The 15,635-nt window shown below is 52.4% G+C and overlaps 4 protein-coding genes across 4 annotated transcripts; 2 read left to right on the forward strand and 2 right to left on the reverse strand.

Annotated features, from left to right (window-relative positions):
• Positions 1 to 3: 3 nt before the first annotated feature.
• SMAC4_08921 (uncharacterized protein) lies at positions 4 to 2,306 on the reverse strand (the record flags this gene model as incomplete). The annotated part of the gene is made up of 6 exons (XM_003344018.2): positions 4 to 504; positions 572 to 667; positions 743 to 1,197; positions 1,267 to 1,503; positions 1,583 to 1,742; positions 1,806 to 2,306. The coding sequence occupies 6 exons, from the start codon at positions 2,304 to 2,306 to the stop codon at positions 46 to 48; spliced, it is 1,908 nt and encodes a 635-aa protein (XP_003344066.1). The 3' UTR covers positions 4 to 45.
• An 829-nt stretch (positions 2,307 to 3,135) lies between these two features.
• SMAC4_12085 (uncharacterized protein) lies at positions 3,136 to 4,309 on the forward strand (the record flags this gene model as incomplete). The annotated part of the gene is made up of 3 exons (XM_066091049.1): positions 3,136 to 3,947; positions 4,027 to 4,154; positions 4,247 to 4,309. The coding sequence occupies exons 1-3, from the start codon at positions 3,899 to 3,901 to the stop codon at positions 4,307 to 4,309; spliced, it is 240 nt and encodes a 79-aa protein (XP_065947014.1). The 5' UTR covers positions 3,136 to 3,898.
• Positions 4,310 to 5,068: 759 nt separating this feature from the next.
• SMAC4_08920 (uncharacterized protein) lies at positions 5,069 to 8,570 on the reverse strand (the record flags this gene model as incomplete). The annotated part of the gene is made up of 2 exons (XM_003344016.2): positions 8,120 to 8,570; positions 5,069 to 7,995 (listed from the first exon to the last, which is right to left on the reverse strand). Exon 2 carries the CDS (start codon positions 7,433 to 7,435, stop codon positions 5,069 to 5,071), a length of 2,367 nt encoding a protein of 788 aa, XP_003344064.2. The 5' UTR covers positions 7,436 to 7,995; positions 8,120 to 8,570.
• Positions 8,571 to 12,206: 3,636 nt separating this feature from the next.
• SMAC4_08919 (uncharacterized protein) lies at positions 12,207 to 14,603 on the forward strand. The gene is made up of 3 exons (XM_003344015.2): positions 12,207 to 12,730; positions 12,962 to 13,239; positions 13,700 to 14,603. The coding sequence occupies exons 1-3, from the start codon at positions 12,407 to 12,409 to the stop codon at positions 13,770 to 13,772; spliced, it is 675 nt and encodes a 224-aa protein (XP_003344063.1). The 5' UTR covers positions 12,207 to 12,406; the 3' UTR covers positions 13,773 to 14,603.
• Positions 14,604 to 15,635: the final 1,032 nt, after the last annotated feature.

Below are 15,635 nucleotides of genomic sequence, written 5' to 3' on the forward strand. Positions count from 1 at the left end.
CAACACTCACACGTTTCGACCAAGCTGGTGCTGCGCTGTTGTCGCTTATTTCACAAACATCTGCTCGAAGCCCACCTTCTGCCACTTCCACGCGTTTGTATCAAGCGTCACGTTCGTCCCCACTGTCTTGCCTCCCTTCAAACTTCCCGCCTCAACCTTTCCACCCCCAACCGGTCTTTGCAAATGGCTGTCTCCAGCGAGCATGGTGAAGTTAGCCAGGGGCAGATCCCAACCGTTTCGGGTGGCAACGCTGGGTGAGCCGAAGAACTGGGCATCGATCTTGGACTTCTTGACCGAGAGGTGGAAGTATCCGCGGTAGTAACCCTCTTGCCATTGCAGCTCTTCGTTGCTGTCAACCTTGGTCTTGGTTGCCTTTTGAACGGTGGCGATGTTGCCGCTGGCGCCGGAAGAGGTGACGGACGTTCCGGCGAGCTCGACGCCGATGGCTCCTGCACCGGTGGTGCCATCGTAGGGCTTGGTGCCGAGCCATACAAGGTCGGAAACCTGCAAAGGGCTGTCAGTATGGTATGAAAAAGGAAATGGGAGATGGACATGGCACATTGGCACTTACCCAATTCTGATGGCTGTCGCCAGACAAGAAGATGTTATCGGTAATGCCGTTGTCGTACAGATGCTTGAGGGTGCGGTTCCTGCTGGCGACGTATCCCTGAAAGCCCACAATGTTAGCAACAAACCAAGTTCGATAGAGGAGAAAAGAGAAGAGAAGAAAAGAGATGCATACACTCCAGTTGTCAGTACCCGTAAGTGCTCCCTTGGAATCCAGAATCCTTGAAAAGACGATCTGGTTCCCCACCACTCTCCACGTAGCCGCTCTCTCCTTGCTCTCGCTCAACTGCCTGAAGAACCACTTCTCCTGGCGGCCTCCCATCAGCGTCCTCGAAGGATCGTCCCTAATCGCCTCGATGTACGCTTCATTGCCTGATAAACTCGTAATGCTGCGGTCGTAGTTACGGGTGTCGATGATGATAAGATCCAGCAGCTTGCCCATCTTGAAGTTGCGCCAGATGCGCAGGTTATCGTCGAGGTCCACCTGGCGGATCGGCATCCACTCGAAGTAGGCACGCACGGCGTTGATCTTGCGTGTGTCGACGCTGATGGAAGGACCGTCGTTTCGGAAGGAGGCCTCGGTGTTGTTGAGCGCCGAGAAGCCATCGCGGTAGCCGTTGTTGGCAAATTCTGTAACAGCAGCCTGGTTAGAGCGAGGGTAGAACATGGGGGATGGAGGTACAACGGGACTAAACATACCGTGATCATCCCAGGTGGGAATCCAGGCGTAGTTCTGAGCTAAAAGCTGCAGGTCGTTGTCGGTACGGTACTGTCCATGGCGTGTCCGGTAGTCGTACAGAGTGAATAGCTTGTTGGCAGGCTTGTGTGCTCTTGGGCCGCCTCCGGCATCTTCGTAGATGTAGTCACCGAGATGGACAACGTAATCATGGTTGTCTTTCCGAGCAGCATTGCCGTAAACGTTGAAGAAGCCCTTGGCTATTGGTAGACAACTAGTTAGTTCTTTGGGATCAAAGGCAACATCGCAATGGCATCTTTCGTGTCAGCAAATACATACCGTGGTTTGAGCAAGAGAACACAGCCAGTTTGACCTCGTCGACATCGGCATCCTCAGCCGGCGCAGTCTTGGTCCTTCCGATAGGGCTGGTGTTGTTGGAGCCACAGACGGTGAACTGGTAGTTGTAAAGGGTCCAAGGCTTCAATCTTTGAGCTTCAACCTACAAGTAATCACTATTAGCCGGCTTCTTCTCCCATCAGCTCAAGTGTAAGAATCACCGTACCTTGACCGTAAAGTCAATATCACTAGTTGTATACGCCTTCCCCTTGCCTATGACCTTCACCTGGTCCTTGGCAGTCTCCTTGTGTCCCTTCTGCACCTTCGCGGGCTGCAGCTCCCACACCTTCCACTCAAGGCAAATGGGGTTCGCATCGGCCTTGATGTACTCGTCCGTCTCATGGCTGTAGAGGTCCACCGTTCCTGAGACGGACACGTTGCTCTTATCAGCCTCAGAAGTAGGCGCCACGCGAGTCCAAAGAATCACCGAGTTCGGGTAGGGGTCTCCAGAAGCAACGCCGTGGGTGAAGTTCAGCTCCGAGGGCTGGTAAGCGGCAGAGGAGCGTTTGAGCGTGCGGGAAGTGATGACAGGAAGAGAAAGACCGAGGTTGATGTGCTCGGAGCGAGCGGACGGGGGGTGGTAGTTGAGATTGCCATCGAAAGAGGCGGAGGCAAGAGGGAACATGAAGGCGGCGAGGCCGAGAAGAGGCCCGAGGTTCGAATGCATCGCGAACCGTGGACCACTGCTACACGATCTGAGAAGCGACTGGCGGATACAAGCTCGACGGGAGAAGTCATGTTGGTGTGGGTGGTGATGGCTTTTATCGAGATTTCACCGTCCTTGATGCTCTCTCTGCACAGGTGCCATCAATCCAGGAACGTAGTTCGTGTGGACATGCATCATCGGATGCACGTTTCAAGGCCACAACCACTCGCCCTTCTCTCTGGTACCGGGCGGGGAAACAACATCCACGGCGACCAGACTCTCTTCGATGGATTCACCCGCATCTCGACGGGAGGACGATCGTCATTTTCCTTTCCCCAAATGTACAATGCCTATGAAGACATCCTCAGGAACGCCCGCGGGCGGCTGGAACGTCACATTGGCGGGCCGGGTTGATATTGCGAATCGATGAGGAACGTGGTGGTCCAGCATGGCATCGACCGCCACACCCGCCGTAACCTGCAACTCGCGTGCCCAAAGTACGAGAAATCACTGGCTCACATGAAGGGTAATCGGACTGGGGAAAGAATGGTTTGTCAATACACGTGCGCCCATTGGATCAAGTTTCGAGGTTGGCGATGCAATTTGCTCGAGGACGATGTTGCGGCGACGAGAATAACCACATGAGGTTGATTCCGTAGCGGGTGGGACATTGGTCACTCTTTTGCATTAGAATTCCCAAAAGCCGATGGGAAGCCGTTCGATATACACCTGGAGATTAAGGTGAAGATACCAAGACAGTTAGCTTCTTACATCATGATCTCTCCGATGCTCTTGCTGCTCTGCCCTGGTGAACTCAATCTCGCTGTCGATATCTCCTTGCCGATTTTTTGTCCAGTCGTCCAGCCCACGTGTTTAGGCACCTCCGTCAAGCCTGTTGCCGGCCGGCAGGTTGAGCATGGGTCCCGCTCGTACTGCCAAGACGAGATTTATGGTCTGTGCTTACCTCCTTGCTCTGACCTTGCCCGTCCCCGACCAACCACTCACGCCACTAAACCTTTGCTGAATGTCAACTGAAGCGCCTGAATAACGCCGCAACACCAGGATCACATCGCAAGAGTTAATAACAACCAAAAAACGGGACATCACAATATCAACAATCAATGCGACCAGAAGGCTTGCCTCAAAATGACGTATTCACCGCCGATGCCTTTTTAGTCGAGGAATAAGCACTCATCGAGCTCTCGATGACGTCGGACTGTGATGGATGTTGAGCGCCGGTCCGCACCCGGTGTTTACCATTGGAGACCATTGACGGGAGTAGGATCCGAAGCAGTTTGACTGGTTGCTGCAGTGTCACTACCACTCCACCACCACAAATGGACTCATCTGGAGCCCTTTGGTGATGGCCGTGAGAATCAATGTCAAAGTGATATCAGAGGTTCATCAAATCTCGCACGTCTCCGTTGAGTTCGAGATGGAGACCGAGGCACGGCATGGTTGGTATATGGACAAGCGAGTCAAAAACGAGCCCTCCTACCTCACTACCTCATCTCCCGGTTTTTCTGCGTAACCTCTAGCTGCATCGTAAACAGACGAACAGTTGCCGCTGCCGCCCATTTCTCCCAAGCTCGATACCCAGAAACGCCTTCAAGATGGTGATGTACAAGACCGGTCAGACTGTTCGGTACAAGCCCGTAGGAGGTAAATTTCCCATTATCATCAACATGGTTCTTTGTGTGCACTGCGCAGTCCACTGATGGTGATATCTCGGATCAACAAGGTCCCACATCAAACACATCCGAAAGCGTTGGCAAAATCATGGACGTCTTGACCGAGCCAGGCCAGCAAGCCGGCCGCAACGTTAATGCCAGCCCAGAGACCCCGAGATATGAGGTATGTCGAGTCGTGGTGTCGGAACCAGTTGCTGGCTACCATACGGGTTCTCGCTCGCACCATTCAATGATGCTGACAAAGATGGATGCGGTGTGGTGCAGATCCAGAACTTGAACACTGGCAAGTCGACCACCATTTACGAGGCCAACATCCTGGGAATCTCACGTTAAGAAAAGTACGCCATTGAAACAGGTGCATCTTGTATGATAGGAATGTGTGTGAAATCAATTGCGCTTGGGTCTTCATTTCTAACTGAAACGGACGACTGCGCCTACAAATTTGTGGCTGTGCATGCTGACCAGCGTAAATACCGGCCCGCAACCCCGAGACGGGATGGAAATTCCATGCCTTATATTTTCTAGGTAACTGTTGGTGGTATGTTCGATATGTGTTTGTGGTAATATGTTCGGTTTGGGTATTTTGCGACCTCTTCGAGTAGGAACATAGATCAATTCAAAATCGCTGCCAGGATGGAAAACTATGTGGATTCTAGAACTTCTTGGATGGCATCAATCGCTGTATTATACAAAAGTTGAACTGTATCTAGCAAAGGAGGGGGGAAAAGTCCCACCAGGAAACCAACGGAGAATAATGCTTGAAAAAACGAATTGCGCCGTCCATGAACCATGCAATAGCTTGAGCTATGTTTCTATTCAGCCCCCGATGCAGAATCCAAAGGTGTAAAAGAAGATATCAAAGAAAAGGAGGAGACGCAAACTGTATCCAACACCGGGAATGGAAGTGGAGGGTATAAGAGAAAATCCAAAAAGAACAGGTAAAGAGGGGTTAAAGAAAGGAAATGGAAGAGAAGGACAAGGACAAAACAACCCGAAAAAGAGTAAACCGAAGGCCAAATACAGGAGCACCATTGTCCTTTGCCTCCAAAACCGCATTAAACTCGTGCACGAGAAGCAAACAATCCAAAGCGATCAAGCCAAGACAACTGTCCTGCTCTCACAACCATAGAAGAAACCTTTCCTCTGTTCATACCCAATACAAACCCCCACTCTCCTCCACGTCTCTTCAGGTCCCGGATTTCTTCGAAGCAACAACATTGCCATCTCTCCAAGCTCAAGGCACATCAACTCCGTTTCTTCCCCGTCTGCCAAAGCAACACTCTTACTCTTCTTTTCCCCAAAGCAGCGGCCAGTGGAAAAAACGTAGTCCAACTGCCCCACAATCTCGCCGCCATGAGCGTCCTTGGAGACTATGCGGCCATCATCATAGTTCCTTGAATGGAGGTCTTGGCCGGGATACTTCTCAAAGTTGAAGCCAACACGATCACCGCGCTGCCATTCAATTTCTTCCCATGGTACATCGCGCGAGTTTTCGGAAATAAAGCGGCGGAAGCGGCCTCGGACTTCGATTTGCTTGACTGTGCGGCCGTGTTGCTCGGCTAATTTACTGCGAAGGCGAGGGTTGGTCACGACCTCCCGGTTGACAGGGGCGCTGGGGGTTATCAGTGTGTAGTCGGAGCTGGGCTGTCGGACGCCCACGAACTGGAAGTGCGGGGACTGCTTAAAAGCATGTCTCATCTTTGTGTTCACGCACAACGGTAATGAAGCCCACGACCATGACGGTGCAACTTCTTGATGACTCCCCTTTGGATCAACAGCGCTTGCAACTGACCACGACAAGTGCCTCGCCAGATCCTCCCTCCACAACCCCGCCAAGTATTCCTCGCTCACATGGGTTTTACCACCTCCGTCCAGCTTGGCTTCAAGAAACCGGACAGCAAGGCCCGATATGGCGAGGAAGCGATCGGCAGAGTGGGCGAGGTCACGCCGCGTGTAGGCTTCGACGATATCGAGCCATTCTTGGTCGATGCTCTGGAAGTCGCCGATTCGACAGACGTGGAGGAACCGCTGCGGTGGACTCCATGATTGCTCTTCTGCGACACAGACAGGAGAAGGAAGGTCAAGGGGCGAAGATTCGACGGCTTGGTACTCGGGGCAGGACCAGTACCAGCGCTGACCGGTCCAGTAGAGGATTCTGGGCGAGAGACGCTCTTCTTGGAGGGTCCAGGCGCGTTGCGAGGCTGGAGGGTCGAGACGGACTTCGTGTAGGGGCTTCTGGGTGTTGTAGAGGAAGTGGTTGCGCAGCTTGCAAGGCTTGGGTTCTTGCAGCCACGCGAGACGGTCGTGTAGCATGGGTTCGGTTGCTTTTGTGCTGGAAGAGGCCAGCAGGGTAAATGCGGCGTTGCCGTAGACCTCGTGCATCAGGGAAGCCTCGGTGTCCCAATCGGTGCCTTTGGGGATGCAAACACTGTCAATCCAGATGTATTTGTATTCCAGTTCCTGAGTGATGGCAATTGCATCCTGCATCGTTTCTGGTAGTTGGGATCGAGAAAATGGGGTTGTGCGTTCCGCCACTGGGACGCCATTGATCGTTTTGGTAGCGGCACCTTTGATCCTGGCCCACTCCTCCGCGGGCATTGCGGTAGGATCTCCCCAAGAGTAGCTGAGGACGACATAGTCAACCAAATGCGAGGGGCCCGGAATCACTCGGACTTTGCCATCGTCTAGGATTTCTAGAAGCCACGACGGATTTCTGCTGTTCCAACGGTATCTAGACGAGCACTGGTGGTTGTCGTGGCAGTTGGCGACGACTCGACGTAGCTCTTCAAAGTTGGGCCGAAGCATGGAGGCTGGCGAAGGCCCTTTGGTCTTTTTACCGACAGCAAGGCACGGCTTCTGACTTAGGACGACCGTCGCAAAGAACAAGAGGATTCCAGATGGTTTCTCAATAGTAACCAGGAGACTGTCACCCCCAGGTCGTATATCTAGAGCTACCTGGACTGGCCACTGCTTATCCATGTCTCGCAGACGCTCAGCATCTCGGCCTGTGATCTGGTCTAACAGGAGAGCACGGCGGACAACCTGGCAAGCGTCGCAGTTGGACATCCTAGCGCACATGTCGAGCTCGATGTAGCTGTTGTGGATGATGCGCTTTGGAGAGGTGCACTTGTGGTTTGGATCCTTCCTCCTCTCCGCCTCTGCCCAGCGTAGGAGATAGGTAATCTCGTCACAACCACGGCATTGTAGCTGGCCATGTTCGTTGGTCTTGGCGCGAAGGAGATCTTGTGCTTGTGGTGATGGCACGCGATGGTAGGCATGGTGGTGGTGATGTTTTTCTTGGATGGTGTCGTAGTGGCGGGACCGGCAACAGTCTAATAACTGGCTCTTGCGATTGTAGAGACGACGGCCAAGGCGATGTACCCAGTAGGAGGCCGATGTTGGTGTTTCCATGATGGTAGGCGTCGTAACTGGCAGATGATCCTGTGTAGATGGGGACATGAAGGTGGAACGGAGCCTGAGGCAGGAGGGCGAGGCCGTCCATTTGTACTAAATCAGCAGGCATCCCGCATCTCCAAGATCGGACGAGGCCATGCTGTGGCAGGGACCAAGAATGGTCGGAGCCGTATGTGATGAGCCGGCGGCGGCGCACATTCTCTCCTAGAGGTATCCTCTCATCTTTTCTGTATGGCAATGGTTCGACTCGGCTCGACGTTGGTATGGCTTGCTTGGCACGGCGGTGACGTCGTGAAACCACGGGCCAGTCATACTTTGTGTGTAATTGTGCCTGTGTCCTTGTGATGCTCCCGCCCATTGTAGGTAGGTGTATGTACCCTTCAGCCCTACCGCCTGCTGTGCCAGTGTGTCCAATCTGCACCAGTATCGCGAAGATCCGGGGGTTATTGAGGGAGAGTCTACTTGGGCGTGGTTTGGGAAATGACTGGGCCCACCCGAGCGTGGCTCATTGCGCGTTGGGTTCGACGGGTCAAGGGTCGGAGCAAGAAGCGGTTCACTGCCACAACCGCGCGACGTATCGTGACCGAGAAAAAGGTAGGGTTCTTCTGGTTTCGATAAAGAAGTCATTAGACTACCTATTCAGGTTGGGATTGAGTTTCCGTGCCGCGCCGCGCCGCGAGGTCGGGGGGCGGAGCAACAAGAACGGGCCAGGAAGGGAATAGCACATACCGGTGCGGCGGGGCATTCCGAATCTTGAATTATTTCAGTGGAGTCAATGCCTTCGGTGTCGCTGTCATTCTTTTCCTCGGTGACTCTTCTCTAGACGCCGCGTGTCCATGGGGGGGAAGGTTGGTGATGGTGAATTGGTGATATATCTTCGATTGGCGAGAATTAGGCAACATCGTGGTTGGACGCGGACGCGAATTGGCTCCTTGGAACTCGATTGACTGGACTGAGGTGCCTGGATGACGGAAAGAGCGTTGGCGGGGATGACGGGTCGGGTTGCCTCGGTGGCCTAGCGGTGTGGGGTCTTGAAAAAGAGTGGAGTTATCATCTGCACTAACACTTACTAGCACTAACACTAATATCAACACCAACGGACCTTACTGCTGGTGCGCAACACTACCGGCACGGCGCATCTAGATCTATGTCTTAGCTGTCCGATACTGTTGGGTGGGTAGGCAACTGAACCTTTAGTTCAACGAACAAAGGCCAAACAGTTCTTAACCGCCAGCCTATGAATCGTGCATATGATAAAGAGATGTTATTCTTCTCTCTTTTTTGAGGTGGATTTGGTAAGCCAACGGCGATGTCGTGATGCTGGGGGTTAATACGGTTGTGTGGTTCAGAGTGGAACTGCGGCATGGCGTTAGCGGTTAACCGCTGTTAGTCCCGGCCCAAAGATGTTTTGTGCAGATTCCATTGTCCGCCGGGGCCTGTACCTGCTCTTCGACCCCCTTGTCCATTGGGCCTCAAAATCTTACTCCTGGCCAAACGCGATGTTACGGCACGCCGAATGATTCAAACCAAACCCCGGACACATCTAACTTAACTTGGAGGGTGTGGTGCCGCAGTGTGGTGCCGCGGTGCGGTGTAAGCTGGGTGGTGAGGTAAGGCGGACGGGTGTCAGCTCCGTTGATGCTCTAGTAAGGAGGCGGAGGTGAGCCCGGATGGTACTGCTCCCGTCAACGGGCACGGTCGAACGGAAACATGCGGGACCGAAAAAATGAGAGCATGAGCCTCCTCCAACTACTGCAAAGGGTTCATCATCGTGAGTTCACAGGCTGGGGGCTGTGATTTGAATGTAGGTAGCTCGAGGGATTTGGAGTGGGCTGTTCAAGGCGCTCTGGGCTTTCTGTTTCTCATTTGCTCTTGTTTGTTTAAATCCATCGCCAAGTTGTGGAAATCTTAAGTGTGATTAGGATAGGGAAAGCCTGGGTTTGGTGATGGCTGAAACAAACTTGAATCCCACGCGAGTAGCCTCAGTCTGAGGTCGTTTGGCATGTATCGTGAACCAGACTGTTGGTAATCCCAGATATACGGCCCTGGCTCCGGGGCGTTGGCAGTCAACAGGGATGTCGGCCACTCCAAGTGACCGCAGTGTTTCCCGTCTGCAAGACAATGATCAAGGCACGGTGCGACATCACATCCTAGAAAGGCCGTTACCACGTGCGCGTGTGCGTATGTGCAACGCTCGGTTCTTAGGCTCCAATGTCCGAGTTGATTGTTGCTGCGGACGAGCCTGCGTTGAGATTGTTATCGTATCTCGCTGGTGATGATGAGGTGGCTTCCCGAATGTTTTTGCCTAGTCGTAGGTTACAAACCAAGTAGCAAATACTTGTTAGTACCTACGCGTCCGAGTCCAACTCTGTGCACTACAGTTTCCAGGCAGCAAACAACAGAGTTCTTGTCACACTGCGACAGATGGCCTTCCAGGTTGGTATTCAAAGTGAAGCCACATGAATTCGGTCGTCGTGAGGCTCTATCGCTGTTGCCACCGGCGGTTAGCGTTGAAGCGTGAGCCTCAGTTGAGCACAACATCAAGCGCGCTCCGTCCCTTTGTTTGGATTGCCCAGGGTCACTGCTTCTGTCACTGGATGCTTGAGCCGCTTTAGCCCTCTTCATTCGGGTCTTTCCCCCATTCCTCACAATGATATCGCAACCCAAGGCAAGTAAGTACAAAGGACTGGAAACAGAAACATGAGGTGACCTAAGCCGACCTCACGTTAAGCCTCTCGGGCGGAAATAGTCCCCGCCCGGGACGGTTGGTATTTCCTCCAGTGCCAATGGCCCGCGGGTACCCCTGAATGACAACTGCAATGTACCCAAGTACTACCTATCCAACCAGCCACAGCGCCCAAATCCCCCGCCTCTCCACAAACACAAACCTCGACGTCGCTCATTAAAACACGCATTCATGTTTCTTCATTTCTAATCATCTCAGAATGGAGCGCGCAGTTCGTAAAAGAGTGCCGGACCGATAATGTGATTCACCGAGTCCCTCTGGGCATTGTGGCACAGGGCATCCACTACCGCAAAGGTACCCAACTACCCAAAGTAAGCGGGGGCATGTTGCAGCAGTTCGTACCTGCCGCTGCATGTCGGCCACTTGAGCCACATCAAGTAAGGCCACCCGACCATAGGATGCTACGGAACCGGTCGAGCCCCGGCCCTGTGTTTTCTTTCTCACTCTCGGCATTAACCGACAACAAAGATGAGAGTGTGACTCTTCCATTCCTCTTTGTTGTTATTCTAGAAGGTCAATGAGCGACATCAAAACCCCTGCGTACTCGACCTACACCGAGAGCCCAACCAGCCGTCACACGCTATACGCAGGTGCGGAATGACATCAATACCTCTCTCAGGAAACCAGGGTCTCTAGGCACCAATCACTCACCCCAGACAGAATGGGGACATTTTGCACCACAAATCCAAGGACCAACCAAGGCATCCATGCATCTGAGTCAGTCGCGGCCCTGAATTTTACTTCGGACATGAAAAACAATGAAGTGTTCACCGGGTTCCATTTCTATCGAGGGCAATTGGGGTCCTGTCATCTCAACATCGTCCGTCAATCATCGGCATGGCAGTCAGAATCCAGGGACGCTGTCAGTCAATAGTGTCGCCGCTTCAGAGGGTCAAGTGCTGGTAAGTGATTGGTTACACAGACGTCCAATTGACTGCTAACCACCAATCACGTCCAGTATATCTTATTCACCCATTCATAGATCTGAGATCGGAAGGTGACCCAGCGGTTAAGTTGTGCAACGTGCACTTCGTGGCCCAGCCCTACGGCTCAAGACAACAGACTCAGCTTACTCAGAAGGTTCAATGCTGTGCGCCTGATTCCCGCTCGGGCGGGAGCTAAAATCCATCATTCCGCCCCTAAACATCATCCTGAATTATCAAATCAGCGTATGAGCGCTGGGAGCAGGCTAGAGATGAGTCTTGGTCCGGGATCCGGACGACAACCATCGGTTGCACTATGCTCAGGAGACGCCAGAGCATCGCGATCATTTCAACAGGAATATTCAAACGCGGGGTGAGTTCATCGGATTGAAGCTCAGACCGAGCATGGGAATTTTGCTAACTGAGGAAACACCATATGAACAGGGACTCGAGCGGTGGACTGTGGCTGATTCCGCCATCCGCGACATATTCTGTCAAATGTTTGGTGCAGTCTCGTATACTGTCGCTTTCGGACCAACTCTGGACAACCAACAGAATCAAGAACAAAGATACTAAGAACCACTTTTCCTTTACCGGTACCTGATTCCGTCGCTTAACATCTCGTCACACGAAGTCGCAAAGAGCCATTGTGGCAGTGAATGATGATGACAAGCCCAGGAGGTGGCGGGTGTGGAGCTACGACCACCCAAGCCATTCTTCTTGGAGACGCTAACAACCAGATCTCATCATTATTTTCTTACTTCACCCATTTTCAGCCTAACACACCCCTCATATCCTTGCGAATGCCATCACCATCAACCATGTTAGTGCAAGTTGGTCTACCTTCTCTTTCTTTCTTCGCAATAGCTTGTGTCCGTTTCGGGAAGCTCCCCAAGGGATACCATAACAGACATACGTCTATTGAGCAGCCCCTAAGCACAGTCCGGTGCCGCCGCAGGGCAGCAAGGAGCATCAACGGCAACAAACTCGGTCACAGTTTACCAACCGGATGTTGGTTGGTGTTATTCCTGGGTTGGCCGAGTACACGTCTACTGTCCAGTGGCAGGCAGACTATGGCAAGTGCCTTATATACATGGCATCCCTTTCTCAAGTCTACATCGCCCTTTGTCGACCTGTCTACTTACGCTCTGTTTTCACCTCAATCTCAGTCATCTTGTACTATAACGTTGTCGTGCGTATTAGATATTGGCCTGAGGTTGTCATCCGTTTCATCTTTCACCGCTTACCCATCTTACTCTCCCCAACCATCAACAGCATCGTCGTTGACGTTACCTACTCACCGGTCACACCTTACCGCGTGCCTGCCAACAACCCATCCACGCCACGATGTACAGAACTAATCACCCATGGTGGAAGCTCACGCATATCCTCTGTATCCTCGGCCACCTGGGGTTGATAATAGCCGGCGTCGTCGCCTTCATCCACAACCTGCAGAGTGAGGCAGACAACCTAGAGACCACATCACAGCAACCAACGACCATAGTCATGAATATGTCGGATGACCAAACCGTCATCAACTCTGATACCAAGTCCTGCAACATTGTATTGCTACAAGGGCTGGGCAGTGGTGCTGATGGAAAGAGTGGAAGCGGGCACAGCAATTTTGGGATCATTGTCAATGAGCTGTTGCCAGTTGCTTCTGTCATCGTGGTAAGTCAGTTCTCTGTTCTTGATGGTGTAGCAGTAGAGCCGTCAGCACGGTGCTTTTGACCTACCCACCATCACGGCCGTCTTCCCTCGTCCCTCTGGTGTTGACTGCATCGGATGCGGAGCACAATGCATCCGTCGGTTACAGCGCAGCGCACGATAACAGTTTTCTCTTCCTCCATATTCAATCGATTCACACAACGCTGCATGACAGATTCGCTGACAGAACACCAGGGAACAATAGGTCTAACTCTCAACATTGGAATTTTTGCCGCTCTTCTCGCCGTCGAGACTACTTCTGCAAAAGTTAACCTCACAGAAGGCGAGCAGCACTGGCGCAAGAAAATTGTGACAGTCTCGTGCTGCGTGTTTAACTTGCTCCTTGCTGGTGCCGGGATAGGGCTGGCAGGAGCCATGGGCATTAGGTTGTCTAACCTTGGTAACAGGCAGCTGGAAATGAGTAATGGTGAAAGGAGTCTGATTGCTCCTTTGGTCATGGGTGTTGTGCAGGCGTAAGTGGTTTCTTCTTCTTCCTAGCCCCCAGTTCCCTAGAGCCGCATGGAAGCCATCCATCGTCAACTCATCTTCCCATGAGAGCAAGTGCTTTTGGACACTTTTCGATGCAGGGACGGTTGATGGATGGCTCCATCACATCAGAAGAGATTGGTGGTTGATCGACTGGGTGAGGGTGTGTAGACGGGAGGCTGGCCCATCAGTCATCGCGCAACACGGGGTCTAAGCCACCTTCATATCCGCTCGTGTGCCATCTTGAATCTTGGCTATCCCGCGGCTCTTCCTTACCTCGTTGTCGATACTGCGATGCGAGCCTTGACGGTTCGACGGCATTTACGATGGTCCTGTCCGACTGGTCCTTTGTTTGTCTGATCATCCATTTGCCCCACAACATTTTTCTTGCAAAATGCATGAGCACACAACGAAGGAAGCAAGTGCTAACATACCTATATCTCACAGGGCACTCTGCGTAATAACCGCACTGTTCGACTTTATCAAGAATCATCGGGAAGGGCAAGACCTCATCGACTAGACAGGTCAAATGGAGGGGACGTAATGGGGAAAGAGAGTAGCACAAGGTGCAGCATGCGAAGACAAGTGGTGCGTAGCATGGCAGGTGTCGAGTGCAGATTGGGTGTAAAAGTCGCTGTTCTTGGTTGCATATGGGGGTGTTTTTGAGAGCTTTACGGTGTTCAGGTACGGAGTTGGGCGGCATACTTATTGACTTGGTTCTTGGGAGGCCTCACTACAAGAGTTGTAGCTAGCAGTATCGGAGCTTTGAAGAGCAGGAGGCCGATGTGGAGGTCATCATTATCGAGATGTCGGAAACGGAGCTTGGCCAAACTGGGCGAGAGGCCGTCAGCGGCCGGGGAACCGGGGTAACATAAATGACACTACTGCAGAGTTCTTCTCCCCATGTCTCCCTAGTATTGGTAGAACGTAGTCGAAAAATTCGTTCATTCACTCATTCATTCTCCCCATGTCTCCCTCCTGTCAGTCATCTTTGATCACATCGTCACATCGTGATTCCCCTGCTTCCTGCTTCTCGCCCGCCGGTCTCTTCCCTGTGCACCCTGGTCCGTTTCATTGCGTTCTTCAGATTTTTTTCACAAAACACTGCACAAAAACATTTTGCGATAAACGGTCTGTGAGGTGCTGTACCTACATCTACCGAATATCGATAGCAAGAACCGTGCATACCTCTACGCCTTATGGCTCGTGGATAATTACGATCGCTGTGGGGTTTTATCGTTACAGGTAGTAGAAGCGACAGCTCGCGATAAAGGACACGATGCCGAAGATTCCCCTCGGTAAGTGCAACTATGCACCTGTATTGCTGCACTTGTGTTGTCGGATTCCCGCACTTCCCGCGTCCCCACCAAACTATATGCAAAATGGTCACTCAGCCTTCTATTTTTCGTGACTCTTTCATGAGTTGTTTGTTAGTGATGACCAACAATGGGATGCACCACGTCATGTGGACGTGAACGTTGGATGCCCCGGATACCACTGCACGCCAACAGCATGTCAATAGTTGAATATATGCAGGATGTAATATTTTCCGCTATAGACAAGAACCCGAGTTGGGTTCTGCATGTTCGTACATCGCACCATGCTTTGTGCTGCCAGTTGGCGGCTTCACTGTCCGACATGTAGAGGAATTTGGAGTACCTAGGATGAGAAGGGAACCAACCTCAAGACGGATCTCCGTCAGGGTGAACAATAACGAATGTGAACCTAACCAGGCATTCTCATTAAGCAGACCTTTATGCGATTACTTTTGAGACGCAACTGTGAAACCGTGAGTCGGCGTCTGGTGTTGGATTTTACGTAGTCGTCTTCCTCGTCGTCGACGCAAGCTTTTGGTGGTTGAAACGACAGCCCGGTGGTCGTGGTGGCGTTTTAGGGGCACTACGCCAGCCAGGGGTTGATATCGTGGCCCCTGGAGTCAGCCCCCTCGGAACCGCACGTTGACGTTCTGCATCACAGAAGGGGAGGAGGACACTGGGACACTAGGTAGCTGGTCTCGGCATATGCAAGGTTCTTTTCGGATTGGGAGATTTGGGGATGCTGTGCCACGCGAGCGGGTGTTCTCTTGGTGTCGTGATAGCACCTTTGGCTTCGTACAAAAAGCTGATCATCCCTTATGTCGGCAGGTGAAAATGGATCCTTTGCCGGACTTCAACATGGCGAGATGTGGTTGTCTTGGGTTTTGGTCGCCGTCGGTCCCTTGGTTGCATTGTGTCATGGGCGTCCCTCGGCCCCCAAACGTCGGGACCAACAAGAGTGTTGGGGATTCCCGCCGGCGGTTCTTCATCAATTCAACTGTCCTCGTTTGAGTATGCAATGCGTCAAGTGATGCCAGGCCTTTTCTTTGTGCAAGCAGGAAAGAGGG

Source organism: Sordaria macrospora, chromosome 5 (assembly GCF_033870435.1).
Source record: "Sordaria macrospora chromosome 5, complete sequence".
Taxonomy (NCBI): Eukaryota; Fungi; Ascomycota; class Sordariomycetes; order Sordariales; family Sordariaceae; genus Sordaria; species Sordaria macrospora.

What these genes read in the sequence shown, in the direction of transcription:
- SMAC4_08919 (XM_003344015.2), top strand. Translation starts at nt 12,407, where the DNA reads ATGTACAGAACTAATCACCCATGGTGGAAGCTCACGCATATCCTCTGT. An exon ending in CAGTTGCTTCTGTCATCGTG is followed by an intron (nt 12,731 to 12,961) that starts GTAAGTCAGTTC and finishes ACAGAACACCAG; the next exon opens with GGAACAATAGGTCTAACTCT. An exon ending in GTCATGGGTGTTGTGCAGGC is followed by an intron (nt 13,240 to 13,699) that starts GTAAGTGGTTTC and finishes TATATCTCACAG; the next exon opens with GGCACTCTGCGTAATAACCG.